At 39.9% G+C, this 13,633-nt stretch overlaps 1 protein-coding gene across 3 annotated transcripts; it reads left to right on the forward strand.

Moving 5' to 3' along the window:
• The first annotated feature begins 275 nt into the window (after positions 1-275).
• cnstb (consortin, connexin sorting protein b) lies at positions 276-12,374 on the forward strand. 3 transcript variants are annotated; one of them, XM_027153622.2, is made up of 10 exons: positions 276-475; positions 1,355-1,629; positions 5,170-5,267; positions 5,460-5,490; positions 5,899-5,985; positions 6,262-6,376; positions 7,876-7,900; positions 7,996-8,202; positions 10,614-10,746; positions 10,825-12,374. In XM_027153622.2, the coding sequence occupies exons 2-10, from the start codon at positions 1,530-1,532 to the stop codon at positions 11,034-11,036; spliced, it is 1,008 nt and encodes a 335-aa protein (XP_027009423.2). In that variant the 5' UTR covers positions 276-475; positions 1,355-1,529; the 3' UTR covers positions 11,037-12,374. The 3 variants fall into 3 exon arrangements, with proteins under 3 accessions (XP_027009423.2, XP_027009424.2, XP_047657861.1); XM_027153623.2 differs by having other exon boundaries at positions 1,400-1,629; XM_047801905.1 differs by lacking the exon at positions 1,355-1,629.
• Positions 12,375-13,633: the final 1,259 nt, after the last annotated feature.

Here is a 13,633-nt window from a genome sequence, read left to right on the forward strand (position 1 = left end):
AGTGTGAGAGAGAGAGAGAGAGAGAGAGAGAGAGAGAGAGAGAGAGAGAGCTCGCGCGAGTGTGTGTGTGTGTGTGTGTGTGTGTGTGTGTGTGTGTGAGGGGGAGAGAGGGTGTGTGAGTGTGAGAGAGAGAGAGAGAGAGAGAGAGAGAGAGAGAGAGAGAGAGAGCTCGCGCGAGTGTGTGTGAGCGTGAGTGTGTGTGAGGGGGAGAGAGGGTGTGTGAGTGTGTGAGAGAGAGAGAGAGAGAGCTCGTGCGTGTGTGTGTGTGTGTGAGGGGGAGAGAGGGTGTGTGAGTGTGAGAGAGAGAGAGAGAGAGAGAGCTCGCGCGAGTGTGTGTGAGCGTGAGTGTGTGTGTGTGTGTGTGTGTGTGTGCGTGCGTGCGTGCGTGTCAACCAAGCAAAGCTACGCATACAGAAAACCACTGGACTACGGCTGGAGCCGCAGGACTTAACATTGTCCACTTTGCAATACAAATGTAAGTAGACTTTTCTGTATAAAAGACTGTGGTGTGATGAGGAAGTGTTTAGGCTCTGCAGTGAAAAGCAGAAGAGCAGGTACAGGCTTGTGACATGGTGAGAGATGAACCGCCATAAACAGAGCAACACTGCAGGCTGTTGTTAGAGATTCGACACGTTACACTTAAAACGATTCACAGCACAGATTTCAAACCAAATGCATGAAGATTATGGTGTTATGAAGCCCAGAATATACATCATGTCCAGAAAAGGCTACATGTATACATTGTGTTTTATGATACATGATGAATTAGGATGTAGTTAGCTTAGTACAACAACAAAACATTAACTTTACATTAACTCGGTATCAGTGTGAGTATGAGCAAAGAGACTTGTTGCCAGACATTTCATTTTCAGTCCTGTGAAAACTTTTGGAGAAAATAAAGATTACAGAAAATAGGAGCTTCTTGTAAACAAATGCAAGTCATTACAGTACTATATACATATAAAGTGTGCTGTAAAATAATTCATCATGCTTTTAACAACATGTTTATTTCCCCAATATGTTATGAAAATGATTTCTTCTCTTTAACTCCAACAGTCATTATACTGTACGTACTTTGGCGTATTCAGATCATTTTAAGGTTTATAAAATGAACCTTCATGTAATCAATCGTCTTGACTGCTAGTTAGTTGAAATGTCTCACAGTGTATAAGAACAGAAATGTGAATGATAACATTACGCTGTCAAAGAGGATGATGTTCCTGAAGGCCATGCAGTCATGCTGTCTACCATAATGTACTTACGTATTTACATAGAAAGTTTGTATATTTGTACAGATCAGTTGTGTTTACGAAGATAGTGAGCTTTTTAAACGATAGAAAATTCTGTTTGACAGATTTAAACAGTTAATAAAGAATGCTGACCTGCCAGGATATTTTAGACTTAAGGGAGACCCTACAACAGAAGACGACATAAGAGGATGGCATGACCAGATCACTCTATGGCCCAATGGTACAGAAGCCATCATCAGCTCAAACCTATCAGTTTCTCACAAGATCCTGAATACGACTATGGATCGGCCAGCAGAGGAACGACACAAGATAAATAACGACGCAGAAGAGATATCAGAGAACACAACCGTAAGGTTCTGCTTAAACAGCAGCGCATCAGGTAAACATGTCAGAACATACGGGGCTTATTACGCTTTCCAGTCCAAGCTACAGAGACATTTATTCTCTCAATGTCAATGTCAACTTTATTTGTATAGCACTGTTCAAACAACACATGTTGACCAATGTGCTTTACAACATCTAAGTATAAAAAAAGAAATAAATACAATTTTAATAATAGCAATACACACATTAACAGCAATAATAAAAAATATTTCAACAAGAGGGATAAGCCATGGAAAACGCCGCAAATGCACGATCCCCTTTCCGGCTTAACTCGGTCCTTGGAATTTTAAGTAAATTTTGAGTTGTTGATCTCAATGTTATTCCCGTTTGACGCTCAGTTAACAAATCTGATAAGTAAGACGGTGCAAGGCCATGCAGAGATTTATATACTAGTAAAAGTAACTTAAAATCGATCCTGTATTGTACAGGAAGCCAATGCAGGGAGACCGGGGCCGGAGTGATGTGTTCATGTTTTTTAATATTCGTTAATAATCTTGCAGCAACATTTTGAACCTTCTGTAGCCGTAAGATAGAGGCTTGACTAATTCCTTTATATAACGAATTACAATAGTCCAGTCTTGATGATATAAGAGCATGAATTGTAATTTCGAGACGCTTAAATGTCAGACAAGATTTTATCTTTAGCTTTACAACATGATTTATCTGTGTGTTCAGCTTCAGAGAGCTATCGATGAATACACCCAAGTTTTTAACACATTCTTTAACTTTCATGGACAGTGAGCCAAGATTAAACTCCGCTGCGCACTTCGATCCTCTAGGGCCGAACACTACAGGCTAGGAAGGTTAGGCTAGGATCAGCTTACTTTCCTGTTAATGCACATTAATTTATGCTACACGACTTCCATAACATGCGTCATAATTTTCATCTTTTCATATCCAATTTATGTCTGATCTCAGTCTCGGTTTTTAACATCAGTAAAATATTTGACATTCAATCGGAGACATGAGAGAAAAGTGTGTTTCCGTCGTGCCACCTAACTTTTTGAAGCTTGTGTTACTGTCTGTGTGAAGTTCTGTTTCAGTCCTTAAAATGACCAAGTGGAGACTTGGTTTAACACTTGGATACGTTCCTGTGTGTGCGACCTCTCATTGAGACCTTACTGCAAAGTCACATGGTGACTCTCTGATGTAGTATTTGACATAAATCCCATTGTTTGTGGCTATTTGTCCTTTCTCACCTTGCTGTGTTTATAACAGCACTTTCACCTGCCTTTGTGTAGCACAGTATTGAACCGACGACTGTGCTTTTCCCTGACAAACTCGTGTTGTTCTATTGCATCTGATAAACCGCAGGTCTGTTAAGCATCAACACTGTTGTTTGCAAAGTTAGTGGATTTAAGGTTCACGAGTTTATTTTCATGTGTACTGGAAACTCTCATTTCTAAAGAAATTCTTACTCTTAGACTCCTTCAGCAACAACAAGTGTATACAAAAAGAAGAAAAAGTGTAATGTAAACATAATGCAAGCTTTAGTTATCCATGAAGGTATTCTCATTTGTAATTGTGTATGTAGGTATGGTGGGGTAACGCTAGGCACCTCTCAAGATCATAGAGCAAACTCTGTCTCTGTATAAGATTCATTCACACGTGGGGGTAAAAACTACTTCTCCTTGTAGCCTTGTTGTTCTTGAATTCCTGTTAGTGGTCTTCACGGGTCCACTTAGATCCGAAAACACGAGGTCCGAATCGAGACCCGAGTTTCACGTGTACCTCTGACACGGGTCGGGTATAATAATAGCGGCATCGGGTCTCGGGTAATTTAAAATGAATGTGTTTTTACTGAACGGACCCGAGAAGACCCGAACTACTGTATCTCGTGTGTGTGTGTGTGTGCATCGACTCGAGTCCTTTTCCAACCTCTCCTCTGTTTGCCAAGGCCGCTTGCGACATGTAGCTGGCGACGTGCGGCTGGCGGTAAGCTAATGTTCGTTGAAACAGACCTGTCAATCAATTTTGAATCCACGCTGTAGTGGTTACTTTAGTGTAAAGTTATGCAACATTCAGGTCCAGTTGGGTTAAAAAAATTTGCCTTCGGGTCGGACCAGGGTCTAATTTTTTCGGGTTTGTCTCGGGTCTTTCTTATAAAAAAAATAAAAATATGCTCGTCGGGTTCGGGTAAAAAGTGAGTCGGGTCACTTCGGGTCGGGGATATTTCTTTAGACCCGAGAAGACCTCTAATTCCTGTAGCTGATGGTAGAAGTGTTGACAGGATGTAATGAGGTGACTGTTGTTCTTTACCATTTCTGTGGGTGCTGAAAGCTCTCCAGCATTTGTAATGCTGATGCAGAGGTGATTTGTGAAGCTCTGTGCACATGCTGTAGATCCTGAACTGTGAAGCTTTGATGGAGCCGGTGAAAAATGATCTCAAGCCTTTCTGCTTGACATGCGGAATTTCTTCAGTCTTCTCAAGGCATATGGGATAGCGCTCTCATGCATGGGTTCCTCTCTGTGTTTCCGTTTGACCCATTGTAGGGCTTTGCTCTGCATTTCAGAATCAGAGACCAGAACAAACATATGGATTAGCCTGGGGTTGAGATTTAAATTGCCACAACTTTGCAGATCTTTGCTAAGCAGCTACATAAGTTCGAACAGCTTCTTATAAGCTCCAAGCAGACTTCTCTCAGGCGTCTGTCAGACTTCTGTCAGGTGTTTAAATACCCGTGACTTCAACCTCTATGAGGCTGAAGAGTTCCATGGAGCCAATCTATGAAGGACAAAGGCTGCTGACAGGATGCTTTATGGTTAAAAGGTACAAAGAGAATCAGAAATCAAGCATGGCGTTAGTTCTGGCAGGCCACGTCGTCAAGCGTGCATCAGCTACTAATCAGCTGTCCATGACGCCAATCCGGTTACGACATCCATATTACCCGACCGTTTAAATTCCCATTCATTGAGCCGCTTCCTAGCGCGTCGCAGCTGCTGCGATTTAAACTCCCTCCTCCAGCCCCGACTCCACCATGCCGGAACCTGTGTTCCGTGTACCAGTTTACATCATAAATCTCCACATATCCCCCCCCCCCTCTCTATTTATTTATTTATTTATTTATTTATCCATTTATTCATTATTATTTTCCACAAAAAAAAGCTCTATGCATGATCAATGGTTCTGTTACACAGGGTTGTGTCCTAGTCGCTGCTCTCCCCGCTCTGTCCCTGCATGCACACGGACAGGCGCGTGGATTCTTGCCCGGAACAGAACCATACCGCCAACGCTAACTGTATGCTATCAGCTAATAAGTCCTAATTTGACAAAGTGGTCCTGGCAGAAATAAATTTCCTGTCCTGCTCTGTTCTAAGAAGTTTGCTTGCTTTTTGACAGGAACACCGTCGAAAGAGTAGATTCTGTGGTAGGGATACTAACAAAATATTATATTATAAAACAAAATAAAGAAAAAAGTTGGTATTTTCTTTGCACAGAAAGCCTGGTCCAAATGAAAAAGAGTAACGTAATCTTTTGGATAATTCCTTTATTATGTAAATTGCTGCTAATGATGTTGGTTTGTTTGTGTTGTAGGTAACAGTACTACAGAGTCCAGTTCTGCCTTTCTGGCCACACTGACATCTCTGAGTGAACACAACGATCACATGCTCTTACCTCACAGGTTACATCAGGTAGGTCGAATGAACTGGATATTATTGTGAACACATACTGTACAGTACACAATCCTGCAATGAGAACCCACAACAGAAGACTGGTGCTGTAACGCAAGCCGAGGACACGGCAGGAGATCAGATGATAAGCGTCTATTACAGGAAGATTAAAGTAGAAGGCTTCCCTCTGATAGTTTCCTTTTTTTTCTACAGATAGCAGAAGCTTATTTTCTTGAAGAGGACTGTATCCTTTTTTTTATTATTACTCAAGTTTATTTATTTATTTAGTTTTTTATGCCATAGAAGTTTAATAAATGGTAATATTATATATTCCAAATATCACATACCAAAGTTAGAAGTGATTACTGTGAGATGTAGATTTTTTTTTTTTAATATTTAGTGTAATTAAATATAAAGTCATTTGAAGAGCCCACTTCCTCTTTCCTGTTCCTTTTTTTTATTTATTTATTTAATTTTTTTGCCACAATGATTGTGTTGTATTCATTGTGCTCAGGCCAAGGGAAACCGAATGATGGTGCATCTTTGTGCACCGTCTAAAAGCTTGTGCAAAGGATATACAATATACAGCTACGGCGGCTACATACTGTAAGCGTCAGTACTAGTGTTATCTTTAACTGGCTGACTCTGGCAGTTCAGCAGGCTGTACACTTCCTGCAGTTGGAGAGGCTTTATCATGAGAGATTGCTTTCCAACTTGGCCTCCATGCAGAAAGACTGGGGTAAGTGTGTTGGAGGGTTTAAAGCTAGAATACTGCTCGCTGAATAATGAATTTAAGAACTAAATGTGAAACAACGATGGCCTAAAATAGCTTATAAAATTGCACTTAAGCTTTGAGGAACTAAAATCTGGTTCATTATTACAAACAAAGCTGAATATTGTTTATAATATAATAACAGCGGTATTTTGAAGGCTGGATATATTGATGTTGATTGTAGACATTGTGTGTGTGTGTGTGTATGTGTGTGTGTGTGTGTTTTGCCATGGTTGTGTTTAGAATCCGAGTGGAAGGCTGTCACTCATGGAAAAAAATACCCTGTGAAGATCCACTGTACTGAGATAGAGACAAAGTGTATGGACTCTCTGAATCACATCTGCAGAACACACCAAAGGTAAAACAGGTCTCGATCTTAGGTCTCAGAAAAGGTTCAAGTCTTAGGCACGGAATCTGCCGAGTCATTACATATGTGTCTACAAAACATTTTGCAAGTTGCATCATAAAATTTTGAAGAGAAATAAAGATGCAGAAAAATGAAGCATATTGGCACAACAATCACGAACAAACTCAGGCCATCCTTAAAAATATTTTAAGACCGACCCTGTCAATTTAGGACCAACTCAAATTTTTTTTTTTTTTTGCTTTAAGCCCGACCGACTTGCCGGTTGTAAATTTGCGTTAAGACCGACCAATTTTTTTTTTACTCTTCAGACAACTAATACAAAAGCAATAAAATAATAATAATTATATTTTAGTAAGTATTGTAAATATATAAATCGCCTCGGCCTACATACAGACGAAGGCTACGTTCTTTCTTTTAAATAAGAACCCGTGACGTCATCTACGTTTACACTATCGGTTCCCGGATGTCACACTACGGCCTGTGCGTTCGCATCGTCTCATTCTCTCTCATTCACTGTCAGAGACGACGGTTCGCGCTCGGTAACGACGGCTGCAGTAAACAAAATGTTCGCGTCACCGTTCAAAGTCATGCGGGTTCGGGCGCCATGATACATCTAATTAAACTCATTAAAACAGCTCGACACCGCTTTAACTTGGCACGAAGTTCTGGAAAAACTGTCCGGCATCACAATAAAGGGTTGAAGACCCAGTCAGTGACGTCACGATATGCTACTTTGTTTAAATTCATACCTACTGTACGTAATCACCATCACCAACATTCTACTTTTTATTTTATTTTTTTTTTACATTGAAACCTGAAAAAAATATATATATAGACCTGCCTACCGACCCTTATTTTTTTTTTTTTACTGTTACTGCAAACCAAAATATTTTTAAGGATGGCCTCACGGAGGGACTGATTTCTGGATCGATTATTCGCTGTGACGTGGGTGGGTCGGACGGAAGCATCCAGAAGAAAAAGAAAAACAACCAACCAAAAACTCCTCATAGTTCCAGAGAACAGATTCATGTTTCTTCTAAACATATGCGTATGAGGCTAGTTTTACACCTGGGATGGAGGGTTTGTTTGAGAAAGCTGAAAGAATCAGATGATGTTCTGTATGCCTGCTAGGATGCAATTCTTTCTGAATAATAAAAAAAAAACCTCATATGGTTTCCCTAAGCAACATCAATGAGATACTGTAATGTTTGTAGATATTTATGGAGAAAGCCTAAATATAAATGTGTTCTTCTAGCAGAGTGAACACGGCTGTCCTCTCCAAAAAACGATTCATGTCTAGACAAGAAACCATACCGTATTAATAATGCATTCAAGTATTTATGATTTTTGGCTTTTTTCTTTGGTACATAGTGCATGGCATCATCTGAATTCAGTGCTTCACCTAAGGTTATTTATTACAGTGCTGTGGTGTAAATGTAATAATTATTACACAGAACATGCCTGAACTCCCACTGTTTCTTTCTCCCCAGACCTAATCACGGTGTCGTGGAAAAGGTAAGATTTAACTTCTCTTACTCTCACAAATAATGCAATAATGGTTGAAAAACAGGCCTGGGATGTAATATGGTTGATCTGATACTGAACATCAGGTAACCAAGGAAACCATTACAGTTCAGCAGAGGAATACAAGAAGCCATTCTACAATGAATGAGTGGATAGAGCAGTGGATTGACCCAGAAGAGGAAACTGAGGATGAGGATAGAATAGAGGATCAGGAGGCTGAAGGTTTGACAGAGGCGGCTAGAAGACGGAAGTTATCCGGGGAAGAACTGAGCGAGCTCATCGAAGTCGAGGAGGTAAGAAGGCTCTTCCATGTTGTGTTGTGGAGATCATTAGCCAACACACAGAATCTGTTCTAGACAGAAGCCCGAAAAGTAGGTTTGTACGTCATCGTCTTTAAATTAAAAAAAAGTATACCTACTGTATGTCTAAAATGTCTCATGTAACACCAATCCTGATTTCTTTACACCGGCTACATTCATTCATCCGTTCGTTTTCTACCGCTTATCCGAACTTCTCGGGTCACGGGGAGCCTGTGCCTATCTCAGGCGTCATCAGGCACCGAGGCAGGATACACCCTGGACGGAGTGCCAACCCATCACAGGGCACACACACACACACTCTCATTCACACACACACTCACACACTACGGACAATTTTCCAGAGATGCCATTCAACCAACCATGCATGTCTTTGGACCAGGAGGGGAAACCGGAGTACCCGGAGGAAACCCCCGAGGCACGAGAACATGCAAACTCCACACACACACACAAGGCGGAGGTGGGAATCGAACCCCCAACCCTGGAGGTGTGAGGCGGACATGCTAACCACTATGCCATCGTGTCCCCTGTAAGAGCAGTTACTACACCTAATTCCAAGTGACCAAGCATCATTAATACTTACCACTTTTGTAGATATCGGTGAAGCCAATTAAGTAGAAAAAAATAAATAAATTATACAAATGGCTTGAAATCAATGAAAGTCCAAACAGAACACACACACTGGTTACTATTCATTTTAAATTCAGTTTAATTTGGAGTTAACTGATTTTATTTAGTTTTTATTTAGGTTTTTTTTCGGGTTAAATTGTTGTCACATTTGAAACATGACTAAGCAAATGCAGGACGGAAAGGAAAGTAATAAGTTAACAATAAGCAGATTTTTTTTTTGTTTGTTTCTATCATAGCAACCCATGCCCTTGTTTAACGAGCATGCACACTAAGAAGGTCGTGCAAGCTCCACGAAATAATACACCGTAAATAACGGGGCTTCTTAAAAATATTAATTAAATCAAGAATCTGCGGTTTAGTAAAATATCAACTCGCTGACAGCTCGAGTAAGCTAAAGCTAATTCATTTCACTTCCCCGATTAAGACGCTATTGCTCTAGCTAAAGAGTTAGCTCCGTAGCTAGCATAGAGGAAGAATAGATAGATAGATAGATAGATAGATAGATAGATAGATAGATAGATAGATAGATAGATAGATAGATAGATAGATAGATAGATAGAGGAAAGGGAAAAGCTGGCAGGAAAAATCCTGTCACCTTTTTACAACGATCCTACTTACTGCTTTAATATTAGTAATCTGAGCTTCTCTGATAAGGGATTTCTGATAAGAGCTTCCTTTTCTTACTTTTGGCTCAAAGACAAAAAGATACTGTGCTTTTGACTTTGTAGCTTTGTAGCTAAGATCTTTAAAAAGCAGCTAAAGACTTTTTTTTGGTTAAATATTGTTGGTCTTGTTCAACAATCTTGTCCAACAAATCGTATCCGCGTACTATTCATGTGTACTATGACACTTTGACATCAGCTCTTGAAAAGCGCTACTGAATATAAATACATTTTAGTTACTTATCCTCCGGTGAATAATAAATCAAGATTTATTCCGTATACGAGCGGATTGATTTCTATTTGTAAAATAGTCTGAACGCATTGCTATGCTGGTGTCCAAGATTTTAGGTTTTTAGTGGTCTTGCTAAGGATGTAAGCAGCACTGCAGTTCAGTAATCAGTGCCCAAGCCTCAACGTGTCTGCTTCCAATTATCTGGCTCCAGTGGTCAGTCCAGAAAGTCTTTAAAAACAAAACGTTATGTTATAATGTCACCAGCCAGCTGCAGGAATTTGTGGAAAACATGTTGAGGGAAAGTAATGACTTGCTGATAGTCTGGGTGTGGAGCTCTTATATAACACACAGGCCCTGAGGAGAAAAGCAGCAAATAGTCACTCTTTTGGGCTGAACATTAAAACATTAAATTATAGGCTCTTTATAGTCTATTATAGTCTCTACTGGCTTACTTATGCACATTACATTACATTTACAGCATTTAGCAGACACTCTTATCCAGAGTGACTTACAACTGAGCAACTTAGGGCCTTGCTCATGGGCCCAGAAGCGGCAGCTTGGTGGACCTGGGGTAGGAACCCATGACCTTCCGATCAGTAGCCCAACACCTTAACCACTGTGCTAATACATATGTAGAATCTAATGTGCTCACACTGAGGAAAACAAGCAAATAAAGTACTGTAGTCTATGATGACGAATACACTGCTGTTCACATTGACCCCATGTGGTGACTCTTTTTCATTACCTCAGTAATAACCTTGTAGTGACTTTCTGATCTACCTGACCCTGATCAGCGGTGGTTAAACAAGTGTTTTGGTCTTTAGGGATGTAAAGTGTTTACTCTGCTTTTGTTCTGATCGTAGACCTTCCCTTCCAACGGTCTCATCTCTATCTTAAAGAAGAGAGAGGAATCCAGTCCCGTCGGTCCGTATCCACACAGAAACCCCTCCAAATTCAAAGTGCGCTTCAGTGAATCAGATGACTCAATGGACAACGGTATGATATTTCTTGTAGTGTTTTATAACTGATGTGATAATCTGAGTATGTCATATTATGTATTTTGTTAATGGACAGATGATGCGGGTGAAGACTCCTGTTTGTTCTTCCTCGTCCTGTGTGTGGGAACGGTGGTCATCAGCATGGGTGGTACCATGCTCTACTGCTTCCTGGGAAGGGCTTATTCAAACATTTGTTCTGATTTCTCCCACAACATGGACTTTTACTTCGGGTTTATACGCCGAGCGGTGAACTCTCTGACACACTGGTTTATTCCTGCCTCATCATAGCACTGCTCCACTGGCAACACGCTCCCGTTGTTCCTTCATCTGATCTGTTTGCCTTGTCATGCAGCAGAAACCAAGAATAGCTCTTTATCTGGTGAGGACAACAGGACAGCTGCATTCGTGCATAAAAACAGATCGTATAGAATTCCCATTATATTATCTACTGTGTCTGATTAACTAATAATTCTGTTTATTTTATTGTAATTTTTTGTTCTTTTATTTTTGTTAGTGCACAACTTGACAACATTCTCACCACAGAATTAGCATAATTAGAATAAGACCTTTTTTTTTTTAACTCTTCAAACAACTAATACAAAAGCAATAAAATAATATTAACGGGTTCGGGCGCCATAATACATCTAAAAAACTCATTAAAACAGCTCGACACCGCTTTAACTTGGCACGAAGTTCTGGAAAAACTGTCCAACATCAAAATAAGGTTTGTAATGATGCTCCCGAAGGCACGGGTTGAAGACCCAGTCAGTGACGTCACGATATGCTAATTTGCTATTGCTAATAAAAGTCATACCCACGTAATCACCATCACCAAAATTCTACTTTTTTTTTTTTTACATTGAAACTTGAAAAAAAAAAAAATATATATATATATATAGACTTACCTACCGACCCTTTATATATATATATATATATATATATATATATATATATATATATATTTTACTGTTATTGCAAACCAAAATATTTTTAAGGATCTGGAAATTTCTCTGTATCATCGATTTTATTGTTACAACCGAACGGATCTTTTTTTTTTTTTAAGGTTGATTGGTCAGACTAAAGAATCAGCAACACGGGTCCAGATAAAAAAAACAGGGCATTTTGTGCTCTGACACATTAATCTTAAGAGAATCTGTTGATAATTTGTACATAATTATGGCCGGACTTTTTCTTTCTTTTATGAAAAGCAATGAAACACATCTTCGCTTTTCAATCTGAACTTTATTGCTAATTATGTTCACTGTCTGCAAATTTGACCTCAATATGACCTCATTCACACAGACATGGATAAGTGGACTGTATAATGGATATCAGTCTTCATGCCAAATACATACAAAATGAACAGAAATACAGACGGACTGGACATTTTTGACACCCATAAGTGTATAAGATGATTCCCTGCACTCCTCACAGATATGCAAACTACTCCATGCTGCTCAGAACAAAACCGTATATTTTAATATTAAACCATATAAAGATGCATCACACAGCATGGAAACCCAAAGACAATGTCATGTAAACTTTAGGTTAATCATCATTTATAGAGTGTTTGCATCATTTTATATAAACTTTATTACAAATAAATAAAGACTCACCTCAAAGTGCTTTCCTTGTCTCATAAAACTTTTATTCAAAGTATTAGCAATTTAGGGGGGCACGGTGGCTTAGTGGTTCGCCTCACACCTCCAGGGTTAGAGGTTCGAATCCCGCCTCCTCCTTGTGTGTGTGGAGTTTGCATGTTCTCCCCGTGCCTCGGGGGTTTCCTCCGGGTACTCCGGTTTCCTCCCCCGGTCCAAAGACATGCATGGTAGGTTGATTGGCATCTCTGGGAAATTGTCCGTAGTGTGTGAGTGAATGAGAGTGTGTGTGTGTGTGTGTGTGTGTGTGCCCTGCGATGGGTTGGCACTCCGTCCAGGTTGTATCCTGCCATGATAAGCGCTTTTAGATTAAGGCACAGTTATTAACTGACAGGATGTTTTTGCCTTGTTGGACAAACTGAGCCACTAGGGGGCAGTCTAACATAGAAGGTTAATAATATATCAGTGTGGTGAAGATGATATTTATTTACCTATTAATAAAGTTAGATAACAGCATTCTGACTTCAGCTGGGTCTGACGTCATCTTTATCTGACCGTGACCATGTTGTGACCCAGAAGTCAGCCATCTTTGGCTCTGCATATAGACTGAAGAAAATCGTATAAACTCTAAAAATGAACATTCAGTATGATTATGATGGAAGACAAAGTGGCTCGGTGGTTAAAATGTTTGCTTCGTACCTCCTGGGACGGGCGACCGATGCTCACATCTTCCCTCTGTGTATCTGTCGAGTTTGTAGGTTCCCCCTGCTTCACGGGTTTTCATCCCCAGTCCATAGGAATATGTTGTAGGCTGATTACCATCTATAAATTGTCCATAGTTTGTGTAGGACTGTGACCTGCAATAGACCGGTGCCATGTCCGGTGTGTTTCCTGCCTTGAGCCTGGTCCTCAGAGGTTACTCAAGACCTTGTGTGGGATAAATGCTCCAGAAATCAGATATATAAAGTATGACTACATACTTTATTTATGACTAACTAAAAGACTTCTGTCTGACACCTTGATTCGATGTTGTATGTTTGTGCAGTTTAAAATCATCTTCATGAGAGCTTTTAGAAGCTTTTACATTTTAGAAGCCGGTAGAATCAACAGGAGCTTCCTTCATTAGAGACTAGTTCATGAGGAAAAATGCATTTCTTTCACTTATAATATAATAAAGCCTCCACAGATCCATTAATATAATAATAAAGCCTCCACAGATCCCTCACACACAATCCTATGTTGGCTTTGATAATGTAATGAGTTGAAAAAGATACAAAAAGCTATAGA

The sequence above is a fragment of the Tachysurus fulvidraco genome, chromosome 16 (assembly GCF_022655615.1).
Source record: "Tachysurus fulvidraco isolate hzauxx_2018 chromosome 16, HZAU_PFXX_2.0, whole genome shotgun sequence".
Classification (NCBI taxonomy): Eukaryota; Metazoa; Chordata; class Actinopteri; order Siluriformes; family Bagridae; genus Tachysurus; species Tachysurus fulvidraco.